The sequence below is a fragment of the Aegilops tauschii genome, chromosome 5 (assembly GCF_002575655.3).
Source record: "Aegilops tauschii subsp. strangulata cultivar AL8/78 chromosome 5, Aet v6.0, whole genome shotgun sequence".
Taxonomy (NCBI): Eukaryota; Viridiplantae; Streptophyta; class Magnoliopsida; order Poales; family Poaceae; genus Aegilops; species Aegilops tauschii.
In genome coordinates, this window is record NC_053039.3 from 533571180 (window position 1) to 533583428 (window position 12249).

At 52.9% G+C, this 12249-nt stretch overlaps 3 protein-coding genes across 3 annotated transcripts; 1 reads left to right on the forward strand and 2 right to left on the reverse strand.

The window, feature by feature from the left end:
- Nucleotides 1–2300: 2300 nt before the first annotated feature.
- Nucleotides 2301–5305, forward strand: LOC109747840 (DUF21 domain-containing protein At1g55930, chloroplastic). Its single transcript, XM_020306881.4, has one exon. It carries the CDS (start codon nt 2301–2303, stop codon nt 4515–4517), a length of 2217 nt encoding a protein of 738 aa, XP_020162470.3. The 3' UTR covers nt 4518–5305.
- LOC109747841 (UDP-glycosyltransferase 91C1) lies at nt 3793–8482 on the reverse strand. Its single transcript, XM_020306884.4, has one exon. The coding sequence runs from the start codon at nt 7923–7925 to the stop codon at nt 6552–6554; it is 1374 nt and encodes a 457-aa protein (XP_020162473.1). The 5' UTR covers nt 7926–8482; the 3' UTR covers nt 3793–6551.
- A 1145-nt stretch (nt 8483–9627) lies between these two features.
- On the reverse strand, nt 9628–11556 carry LOC109747842 (UDP-glycosyltransferase 91D1-like). The gene is made up of 2 exons (XM_020306885.3): nt 10912–11556; nt 9628–10811 (listed from the first exon to the last, which is right to left on the reverse strand). Exons 1-2 carry the CDS (start codon nt 11329–11331, stop codon nt 9888–9890), a joined length of 1344 nt encoding a protein of 447 aa, XP_020162474.1. The 5' UTR covers nt 11332–11556; the 3' UTR covers nt 9628–9887.
- Nucleotides 11557–12249: the final 693 nt, after the last annotated feature.

The window sequence follows — 12249 nt, forward strand, 5'->3', positions numbered from 1 at the left end:
TCTTTGCCGTCAGCCAGCGGACGACAAAGAGGTGGCATACGACAAAGAAGTGGATTCCAGTAGTGAATGCTAAATTTATACAAAATGAAAACTAAAGTCATGATGCATCTAATGTTGTTAATTTCACATTCTGAATGTTGGTATTTTTTTCTATAAACTTGGTCAAAATTTACGAGGCTTGACTTTATACAAATCTTATATGCAAACTAAAAAGGACCGGAGGGAGTAGGGTTTGGTAATGTTCTCTCACCTTTAAGTGATGACCTAAATGTAGATTATGATAAGCTTTCTGAAATTCATGGTAAGTACGATGAAAAGTATGCTGGAGTTCGGCCGTAACAACCTCCACCAGCACCAACGGCTAGAAAGAAGGAGTGTGGGGGAAAGATATTTGTTTTCTCTTCCTCCAACACTCTTCGACACCAACAACAATATCACACATGTAATGACGGTAGCAGGGACCAAGAGTTGGTGAAATGCATGCATGCATCAAAGTCATACAAAAATTCGGCACGACCTTCCCTAAAAATGGGACATATAGAGTTTGCTCGGAATTCGCCGAAACAGAAATAAATCGACATTTCGGCAAAACATAGGCAACTCACAAGCACAATTCGGCGTCAACTCATGCCACACATACAATTTCCATCATATCGCCCGATTATGTCATATCGCACACATACACATATTTTCATTCTTGCAAAAGCATAAATTTTTAATCACCTATCTCGAGATCGAGCACGGTGATGATGATGTCGATAGGTGTCGCCACACACACCTATGGAATGATCAAAAGTGGACAAAGCTCTTCTTGACAAGGCTAGATCTAGTTAGGAAGGTTCATAGGTCACTTCACTAAATGCTAGATCTAACTAGCTAGCTAGTTTGGGAGGAGACTGGTGGAGGGGGAAGGAAAAAGAGAAAGGAAATGCATTAATGGAGGTGGTGTAGTTAGCTGGGAGTAATAAAGAGAGAGAAAGATAGGTAGAAGAAGGAGAGTAATGGGGGGAAAGTAGTGAGGAAGAAGCAAAGTGAGGGAGAGAGGAGGTGGGAGCTAGGGAAAAGTGAAGGAAGAGAGGATGGGGGAGGGAGGAGGGGGAGGAAAAAGGTGGTATGGCTGCGGTTTAGCAGTAGCGCTGGGCGTAAAACGCGCTGCTGCTAATAAGATAGTAGTAGCGCGCTTCTGGCAGAAGCACTACTGCTAAGCGGGGCTCGCCATGTGTCCAGGTTCAAAATTAGCAGTAGCGACCCGCAAAAAAAGTGCGATACTACTATTACATTAGTAGTAGCACGGTTAACGTGAGCGCGCTACTCCTAAACCTAGCGGGGCGGGAACGGTCGGTCAATTTTAGTAGCAGCGTGGTTCTACCGAGTCGCGCTACTGCTAAGTTGGTAGCAGTAGCGACTGTTTGTTGCCCGCGCTACTGCTAATTAGCAGTAGCACCCCTTCCTGTCCTGTGCTGCTGCTAAGATTCTGTGTATAAGGTTTCTCCTAGTAGTGAACTCTTCGACACCAACAACAATATCACACACGTAATGATGGTAGCAGGGACCAAGAGTTGGTGAAATACCTCAACAATGACAACCAATTATCAAGAACAAAATGATGATGACTTCAACATTTGCAGTGGTGGCATGACCACAAGCTTACATATCCAGTTATTGACATATTAGCACAAGATGTGTTAACAATATTCGTCTCAATGGTATCATCGGAGTCTGCTTTCATTCTAGCTGGAATAATACTTGGCGAGAGAGGAACCAATCTCACAAGTGATAAGGTGAGGACACTGATGACCGTAAAAGATGAGGAACTAGCCAGACGAAAAGCCCAACACACTACGCGTAACACAGATCTACATCCAGTTCGGAAATCTTTACCTAGACAATGAACAACCAGAAGATTAGTTGTTATCTTTGTAATTTTCTTTTTTCCTTTTGTAATTTCGAGCAACTTTGTTCTCTGCTTCAAGGGGAGTTCTACCTAGAAGGTTTTAATGAGACATCTACTAATAAAGCTCAATATTTATTCCTATGACACTTTGTCTCTTTGAGATATTTTTTGTATTTTTTTCTTAATTTTTTTATATTATTCAACATTTTCCTCTTAATTTAGATTTTTCTGAACAAAAAATAAAAGGCTCGGATGGCTGAAATGGCCCACAAGGCCGAAAAGCAACACGGGCCGATCCCCATGGCCAGGCCTTCGGGCCGACACGGTCATGCCGCGCCGGCCCATGCCCACGTGGCCAGGTTTGTTGCGCACCGGCCGCCGGCCCCACCCCCGTACCTCCGGCTCGATGGCATCATCCCCGCTTCGGCTTCGCCCCCTCACGCAACCACCCTCCGCCCGTCCAATCCACCTCACAATTCCGCCGCCGGCCGGCGCCATGTCGCCCCCTTCCACCCCATTCCCCTCCACGGCCTCGCTGCTCCTCGCCGGCAGCAGGCTCCCGCGGTTCCAGATCCAGTCGCCCCGCGCCCCCACCAAGCCCCCGTACCGCTCCGCCTCCCCCTCCCCCTACCGCCCGTGGCTCCGCGGCGTCGCCAGGCGCCCCCTGCTCGTCCCCACCTCCGCTTCCCACCGGGTGACGGCTGCTCCTTCGCCGGGGGTGGAGGCTGCGGATGAATCGGGCCGGCTGGCGGCTTCTCCTCCCCTGGCGGCGGAGGCTGAGGATGAATCGGGCGGCCGGCTGGCGGCCGCGAGGAGGGTCGCGGTGGCGCTGATCTGCAGCGCGCTGGCGGCCGCGAGGAGGGTCGCGGTGGCGCTGATCTGCAGCGCGCTGGCGGCGGTGTGGTGCCAGCGGGCGCTTGCTACGACTCCCGCCGCGGCGGGAGCAGGCGCGGGGGCGTCCACGGCGGTGGAGGCGGCCGATGTGGTCGGCTGGGTGACGCTGCGACTGCGAGGGAGCTGGCCCACGGTGCTGCAGGTTCTGCAGCTGCTCAGGGAGCAGGGCCTTGTTCTCGCCCTATTGCTCGGCCTCTCCGCCTTCTTCTCCATGGCCGAGACCTCCATCACCACGCTCTGGCCCTGGAAGGTCCGTGAGCTCGCTGACAAGGAACCTGAGAACGGCGTGTTCAAAATGCTCCGAAATGATGTCACTCGCTTCCTCACAACCATACTCATCGGCACAACCGTGGTTAACATTGGCGCGACAGCCATTGTCACCGAGGCAGCCACAGCAATGTTTGGTGAAGCAGGTGTCAGTGCAGCAACAGGCGTCATGACTGTTGCCGTTCTCCTTCTTACAGAAATCACACCCAAGAATGTTGCAGTCCACAATGCCACGGAAGTTGCCAGGTTTGTGGTCAGACCAATCGCTTGGCTTTCAATCATCCTGTATCCCGTTGGGCGTATTGTTACAATTATATCCATGGGAATTCTAAAGCTTCTGGGCCTGAAAGGAAGAAGTGAGCCATATGTGACTGAGGATGAACTGAAGCTAATGCTCCGGGGAGCGGAGTTGAGTGGTGCGATTGCGGAAGACGAGCAGGATATGATTGAGAATGTGCTCGAGATTAAAGACACACATGTCAGGGAGGTGATGACACCTTTGGTAGATGTGGTTGCAATTGATGCAGCCGCAACACTGATTGATTTCAAGAACCTATGGGAAACCCACCAGTACTCTAGAGTTCCTGTATTTGAGGAGCGCATAGATAATATCGTGGGAATTGTATATGCAATGGACATGCTTGAATATGTTGAAGAGGCTGAGAAGTTGAAGGACATCACTGTGAAGGAAATTGCACATATGCCTATATATTTTGTCCCAGATTCCATGTCCGTTTGGAACCTGCTGAGAGAGTTCCGGATCAGGCAGGTTCATATGGCAGTGGTCCTCAATGAGTATGGTGGAACGATTGGTATCGTGACATTAGAAGATGTGGTGGAAGAAATAGTCGGTGAAATCTTTGATGAGAATGATTCAAAGGAGGAAATCCAGAAGAAAACAGGCAATATAGTAATGCTGGAAGATGGAACATTTGTTGTTGATGCAAACACATCTATAGACGATCTTTCTGAAGAGCTTGGTGTTAAAATACCAGAGGGCCATCAGTATGAGACCGTGTCTGGTTTTGTTTGTGAATCCTTTGGCTATATACCAGAAGAAGGTGGGAAAATGCTTGTGATACTCGAAAGGGATAAAAGCGAGGAGAATGGTGAATATCAGGACGAAGGATCTGATCACCAAGATGAACGAGAAGCGACTCAAGCTTATGAACTTGAGATACTCGAAGCTAATGCAAGAAAGGTCAGCAAAGTATGTTTCAAGCCAATAAGCAGCGAATGTGTAGACGTTGACAACAAGGGTGTCAACCGGCTGATGTCAAAAAAGATTATCAAACGGAAGAAGAAGGACTCTGGTAATTCTTCCGACAGCGATGATGACGATGAGTGCCCTGATATAACAGAAAATGGTTGCCCTGCAGAGCTAGTTTCATACTCAGATGATAGTGCGGAGCTAGAAGATTCTGGTAGTTCTATGGGACAAGGTAACAAAGTAAACAATTAGCACCATTGTACTACTGGCAATAATTACAGCTCACCAACCTCCTGCCCCTTGTTGCAACATACAACCGAAGAAGAGAAAAGAGGGAAACATAATAGGCTACGGAAAACAGCAACAGTAATAGTGAGGAGACTGCGAAGGCTAACAGCTTAGGACAACATTTCTAGTAGCAGTAGTAGTAATCTAGAGGTGCAATGAGGTGTCAGACATCAACTTTGCTGCACGCATGCTTGTAGGCCTCGCTGGGCCACGGTGAGCGAATCGCTGCCGAGCTGGATGGTTTTGCATTCCGAAGCAGTTGTGGTGGCTGGCATGACCGGACAGAAGGCAGTAGTGCCACACAGAGGCCTGTATGGATGCAGCAGCTCTGAGTGGAAGAATCATCTGACTGGCGGCTCCATTCGATTCTGGTTTTGTTACTGACAATGTGAGTGAAGTCGGGTCCGTGAGGGGCGAGTATCTGGTAAAGCCTCACCTCCCGTTTCTCCTTGATCCTCTCCAGCTCGCTGAAACTTTGCTGCAGCAGCGCGATGGAGGAGAACATCAGTGTGCCTTCATTGTCATGCACCCCCATTGATGATTGATGAAGAGACATGCGATGATTGACTGCTCTCGTGTTGAGTTGGTGGAATTTTCGTTTGTCTGGCTACTTTGGTCTGCTTTCTGTGTGCGTGTGTGTGGCTTTAGTGGTGGCAGCGGGGAAGAGCATTGTGAGTACTTTTTTAACCAGCAAGTTTTGTTGTGGTGCAGCTCGTAAAAATAAGTCAATTCCTGGATCCAACTTTTCATAACTGAATTGCATGATCTGTTCATTGAGTGCCATGTTCCTACTGTTATAGGTGGGGATTTTAGTTTAGTTAGATATCAATCTGATAAGAATAGTGACTCTCTGGATTTTAAATGATGCGATAGGTTTAATGCATGGGTAGATATCTGGTCTCTCATGCACATTCACTTTTCTGGTAGACAGTTTACCTGGGCTAACAACCAGATAAACTTTATTATGTCTAGGATTGATAGGATCTTTTGCACCACAAATTTAGATCCTATTTTCGTTTGTCTGCTAGAGCGCTCCCTAGGCTTGCCAGTGATCATGTCACTTTTTGTGGGAACCAGGGTATAACAAGACACCTAGGAAATCTAGCTTATGTGCAACCTGTGGTGGACAAGATCCTACGTAGGACATCTAGTTGGTGAGGGAAATTATTAAACTATGCAGTCAGGGGTGCTCCGATAAAATCATGTTTAGCCAGTATCCCTGCTTACATAGTCTCCTTTTTAAAACTCGTCAAATTGGTTTTAGATAGAAATGATCAACACTCAATTGGCCAACTGCATATGGAATGATTTCGAAGGGTGCCATAACTTATTGTAGATGCTGACTACAGTAACAATACTAAACTCAGTGTAGTCTGTTGTAAAGACACTTGTGCTTCTTTCATCTGGAAAGGGGTCATCTGGGCCTCCAAAGCTGTCAGATTAGGTTGTGCTGTAACTCCTCCCACGGCCATGTTTTTGGAAGATTGGTGGTTTGTCACCGGCCCTTTGGTCACCCAGCAATGGGACTTGTATCATATTGCCAATGAGGTTAATAAAACTATGCAGGATGTCTCAGATGGCCGCCAAGTCAACTGTACTTTTCGTAGGACTTTTACCCCGAAGCTTGTAGAGCAATGTCAAGACCTAGAACCTACCTGTTAGAGCATTATCTGGCAGTATGAATCGATGGATATTTACTCCTCTAGCTCTCTCTATAAAATTGTTAATTTCACAGGAGTCGCACCTATCTGTACCTTGCTGTTATTTTGAAACCGACAATCCCTCCTAAACTTTCGTGTGTTCCCATGGTTGTTTTCCCAGAATAAAATTATGACTAGAGACAACTTGAGTAAGATGCATATGAAGAAACCACTTGAGTGTGTTTCCTGTAAAGAACTGGAATCAGTGCACCACCGATTAATTATTTGAATGTGTGGTTTCCAAAGTAATCTGGAACGATTTTACGTACTGATTTATTTGGCAGTAGTAAAATTGCCATTAGTTCGTTGCACCTGCGGCGGAGTAAGATCTAAGCTGCTGTACAAACTCGTCGATGTATCTCTCATGCCGCTCTGCATCGGCTACCACCTCCTGCATCCTCGCAGCGCCTGCTAAGAAGCCACTCCGGGCCTCTCCCTCAGCCATGACGGCCCGGACCGCCACCGCGACGCCATGGCGATCGAACGAGCCGTCGTTCTCGTCCCTCGCCACCTGCAGCCCCACCTTCTTCGCCTCCATTTGCCGCGCGTTGGGCCCTTGGTCCCCGAAGATGGGCAGCATGACGAGCGGGTGCCCGAACAGGAGGCCCTCGATCAGCGAGCTCCGGCCGCAGTGGGTCAGGAACCCGCCCACGGCCGCGTGCGCCAGGATGCTCATCTGGGGAACCCACGCCGTGGTCACCAGCCCCTGGCCACGCGTGCGCTCTTGGAAACCCGGCGGGAGGATGTCGGTGTCGACGGCGGCGCCGGCGCTGCTGGCTTTTCTGAGAGCCCAGAGGAAGCGCGTCCCGGCGAGCTCCAGCCCGAGGGCCAGCTCATGCACCTGCTCCACGCGCAGCGGCACCTCGCTCCCCAGCGCCACGTACAGCACCGAGCCGGGAGGTTGCGCGTCCAGCCACCGCACGGTGGCATGCTCTGCCCCGTTGGCGGCGGCACAGCGGGCTGCATCGGCTGACGGCGGCAGAAGGCCGAGGGGAACGACCGGCTTGCCGAGAATTGTCGCCGCCAGCGGGAAAGACTCGGGCTCCCACTCGACGCAGCTCCGGATGGCCACGACCGTGCACCTCTCCTTTGTCAACAATAAGCGCTGCATGATGGACATACCAGACACGCCATGGTTGCAGTAAATCGGTTGCCTCCCCTCTTGTTCGTAACGGGGAGGAGCGCGTGCTCTGTCCGACGGCTGGCTGTGACTGAGCACGGTGGCGATCAAGGCAGCGGTCGGGGGCAGCATGGCGCACGGCACCAGGTGCTCCAGGGCGGCGGCGGCGGCCCAGTGGTGGAAAGTGTCGGCGATGATCCAGTGCGGCCTCGTGGCCTGGCCGGCGCACGCGGCGGCCAGGAACTCCGCGAAGGGCACGGCGAGGCCGTCGAAGGCCCTCCAGTGGAGCTCCCGCTGGCCTTCCGGGACGTCGTTGGTGGACTCGGCGCCGTCGGGGAGGCCGTCCACGCGCGGCAGCGGGAGCGCCACGAGGTCCACGCGTGGCGCCGGCGGCGGGAGGCGCGCGAGGTTGCGCGGCGTGGAGACGTAGGACACGCGGTGGCCCCGGGACGCGAGCCGCTCGGCGAGCTCCAGGCACGGGAGCAGGTGGCCCAGCGCGAGCCACGGGACGATCACGATGCGCAGCGGCGAGGATGATGGCCCGGCGTCCATGGCGAAGATCAGGAGGTAGCTAGCTCGTCCACTTGGCGGTGCGTGGCCTGGAATCGGGAGGTTGGTGGTGCTCTGTTCGTGCTCAGTGCTCTGCTCACGCCGTGGACTGGGCGAAATGAGATTCCGTGTATTTGTTGGGTAGTGTCGACGCTTACTTTCCACGCCCGGCCGTAGTGGTCAAGTAGGACTGTGTTGCACGAAATTTTGGAACGGTCGAGTGGTGGATTCCCTTGTCGTCACATACCGTCGCCAGTAGAAATGTCTTTGCGTAGCGTACATACTACCAGTTTTTCTTTTCTTGTTTAAAGACAATAGTATAACTGAATATTCAGCCTTTAAGACCGCACTGGGTTTGGAAGAGTAGAAGAGAGTGCAGACCAAGGAAAGGAGAAGAAGATGGTCCCTCTCTCGATCCACCATGCGAGAAGCTTCTGTTCATATCCATTGGGGGTGACAAATGGCATTGTAGATGTTGATAGTTTAATTGTTTTTAGTTTTGGGATATTTAATGTTATTTTTGTCACTATTGGATCCTAATCGAACAGAAAGAAAAAGAAAAAAAAAATCTATTTTACTACCCTGAAGAAACTTGATGGTTCACATAACCTCCTGATATTTATTTCGGTTCCCTAAACCCCCTCAACAATACCAAACCGGTCAAAAATCATCCCTAACTGGTTTGCACTTTGCACTGGCTGGTTGCTGACTTGGACATGGTCAACAGCGGTATTTGACCACGAGAGCCCGAGGCCCACACACCACCAAGCCTCTTCCTCCTCCCATTTCCTGTCTCGTCGCCGCCAGAAATAGGACAGTGTCTTCGACGTGCCAGATCCCGCACGAACACCCGGCCATGCCGGCCCTAGCTGCCGCCGGCGAAGAACCACCACCCCTGCGCCTCAGTTCCCCCTCTCCCTCCTTCTTTTCCCGCAGGACGCCAGCTGTGCGCCGACCGGACGTGCGTCGTCTCGCCTGCTCGCGCCCTGCCGTCGTAGTGTCGTCCTGCTCCGCTGGCCCATCGACCCTGCCACCGAGTCGTTGCCCTGTTCCCCCGGTGGCCCTTGCTGCCGCCTCCATGCCCATGGCTGGCCACCTCTGGTCGACGGGAGGCTACGACCCTTCATGCCCAACGCTGCTCCGGCAATGGTCGACGGTACTAGTCACGCCACCTCCACAAGCCCGTCGTCGTACCGTCTTCACACCACCGCCAAACTCCAGATCCCGCCGGAACCAAACCAGATCGGGCCGGAACTAGACCAAATCGGGCCGCCCCTCACCTCCCTGCGCCACATGTGTCGCTGCAGCGCTGCCGCCGTTGCCACATCCGGGCCTTCTGTAGCAACTCCCTGTCGTCCGCACCCTTAGCTGCTGCTCCGGTCAGCCACGCCACCACAACCCCCTAGGGTGTCGCCGAGAGACATTGCTGGGTCACTGACGAGGGGGCCCACTGGTCAAATACCACCATTGACCATGTCCACGTCAGCAACCAGCCAGTGCAAACCAGTTAGGACGATTTTTGACCGGTTTGGGATTGTTGAGGGAGGTGAGGGAACCGAAATAAACTTCAGGGGGTCATGTGAACCACCAATCTTCAGGGTAGTAAAATAGACTTTTTTCAAAAATAAATGACTGATCGGCACAAAAATTTCAGTCACCTTACACATAGTTGCCCCCAAAGGTACATCATGGATTCTAGTTGTGGTAGAATTGAGATGGACCTATGGGTAGTGATGTTTATACTTCGTAATAGTACCACAAAATCTTGAAAATATACACAATCCATTCCCTTCATTATCCAATATTCATGATATTCGCTGACTTTATCTTAGCTGACTTACGGCCATTGACATGCGGGGCGGCAAACATGCTGACCCACCTGTCAGTGGCTCAAAGTGAGGTAGGCGCTGTACTGAAATGGCCTTCGGCGGTGTAAGATCTAAGGCGATGAACAAACTCGTCAACTTACCTCTCCTGCCGTTCTGTACTACCTACGACCTCCTGCATCTTCGCTGCACCTGCCACGAAGCTCCTCCTGGCATCTCCGTCAACCATCACAGCCCGGACCGCGCTCGCGACGCCATGGCGGTCGAACGATCCGTCGTCCTCGTTCCTCGCCACCTGCAACCCCACCTTCTTCACCTCCATCTGCCGCGCGTTGGGCCCTTGGTCCCCGAAGATGGGCAGCATGACGAGCGGGTGCCCGAACAGGAGGCCCTCGATCAGCGAGTTCCGGCCGCAGTGCGTCAGGAACCCGCCCACGGCGGCGTGCGCCAGGATTCTCATCTGGGGAACCCACCCCGTGGTCACCAGCCCCTGGTCACGAGTGCGCTCCTGGAAACCGGGAGGAAGCATGTCGGCGCCGTCGTCGTGGACTGCTGCGCCGCTTGGCTTCCTAAGAGCCCAGAGGAAGCGTGTCCCGGCGAGCTCCAGCCCGAGGGCAAGCTCGTGCACCTGCTCCACACGCAGCGGCACTTCACTCCCCAGCGCTACGTACACAACCGAACCCGCAGGCTGCGCGTCCAGCCAGCGCACGGTGGCATGCTCTGCTGATCCGTTGGTGGCGTCCGCACGGCGGCCTCCGTCTGGTGACGGCGGCAGAAGGCCGAGGGGCACGACCGGCAGGCCGATGACCGTTGGCACCAGCCGGAAGGACTCGGGCTCCCACTCGACGCAGCTCCTGATGGCCGCGAGCGCACACTTCTCTTTGGTCAAGTAGAAGCGCTGGACGATGGACATGCCCGACGCGCCATGGTCGTCGTAAATTGGTGCCACCTCCTCCTCCTCGTAACGAGGGCGGGTGTGGGTCACAGCCCGCGCTTCCGTCGGCTGGTCGCGGTGCGCGGTAGCGATCAAAGCCGCGGTCGGGAGAAGTATCACGCATGGGACCTGGTGAACGATGGAGCATCGAGCAAGATTTGAGATAAACTCCTACGTGGGAAGGAATTAATGGAACCAAGCGGCGACAGCGCGCGCAGATCTGCCGAACCTTGTGCTCGAAGGCGGCGGCGGCGACCCAGTGGTGGAAGCAGTCGGCGATGACCCAGTGAGGCCTTGTGGCCTCGTCGGCGCACGCGGCGGCCATGAACTCCGCGAAGGGTGCGGCGAGGCCGTCGAAGGCCTTGAAGTGGAGCTCCCGCTTGTCGTCGGGCACATCGTTGGTGGACTCGGCACCGTCGGGGAGGCCGTCGACGCGCGGGAGCGGGAGCGCGACGAGGTCCATGCGCGGCGCCGCGGCTGGGCGCAGCGTCGGGAGGCGAGCGAGGTTGCGCGGCGTGGAGACGTAGGACACGCGGTGGCCGCGCTCGGCGAGCCGCTCGGAGAGCTCCAGGTACGGGAGCAGGTGGCCGAACGCGAGCCACGGGACGACCACGATGTGCAGCGGCGAGGATGAGGAACCGGCGTCCATGGCGCGATCAGGAGCAAGGTCTTGATCAGGAGCTGGACTTGCCGGCGGCGAGCAGCAACTGGCGACTGGCGAGAAGGATCGGCGGCTTAATGAGCTAGGTGGTGCTCAGGCTCAGCGCTCTGCTCCCGCCGTGGCTATCCACGCACGAAGTATTTTACTGGTGATCAAACAGGAGCGTGCTACTTGCTATCCACGGTGCACGCCATGTGAACTTTTTCAGTCTTTGGGATTTGGAAACACCCATGCCGACGCACGTAGAGAGGCGACATATTTGATCTGTATCCATGATGTACCAATCAACTGTGAATAAATATGTAGAGAGGCGGCATATTATAGTTGATCCGTATCCACGATTCATGATCTGTATCATCACCTGAAGTACAAGCCACCAACCCGTTGAGGCTCATTTGGTTTGGAGGAAATTAAAACGTAGGAATTAGGAGTAGTATAGGAATTTAATACGATGGCACTTGCCATCCTAAGGAATTGACTTGGCTCGTTCCTACGCGTAAAATGAGCTTTGAGTGGATGTGTAGTTTCCTCCAAAAAACACAGGAAATGAGTAGTGCTAGCCCGTGGGTTTTGCCCTTACTTCTCGGCTCTACTCAGTTTTGCCCTTAGTCTATGAGGTCGTCCGAGTGCCATTTTACCATTTGAGCAATACTTTGAAAAATTCATAACCAACATATATGAACTCATAAAAATGCTCAACCACCGCACTGTTAAGTGGGGTCCCAGTGAACAAAGTCAGAGTGACTGATGTGATGCTCAACCAAATTCTATGTCTTCAAGCGAAGACAATGAGAGCAAATCTTATCCAAAGTTGGATGAGTCAGCTTTACTAGTAGTCCAAGTCAAGCTGCCGCGTGTGTTTGAAATCTGACCGTTGGACACGTGTCAGTTCCTTAGTGACCCAGG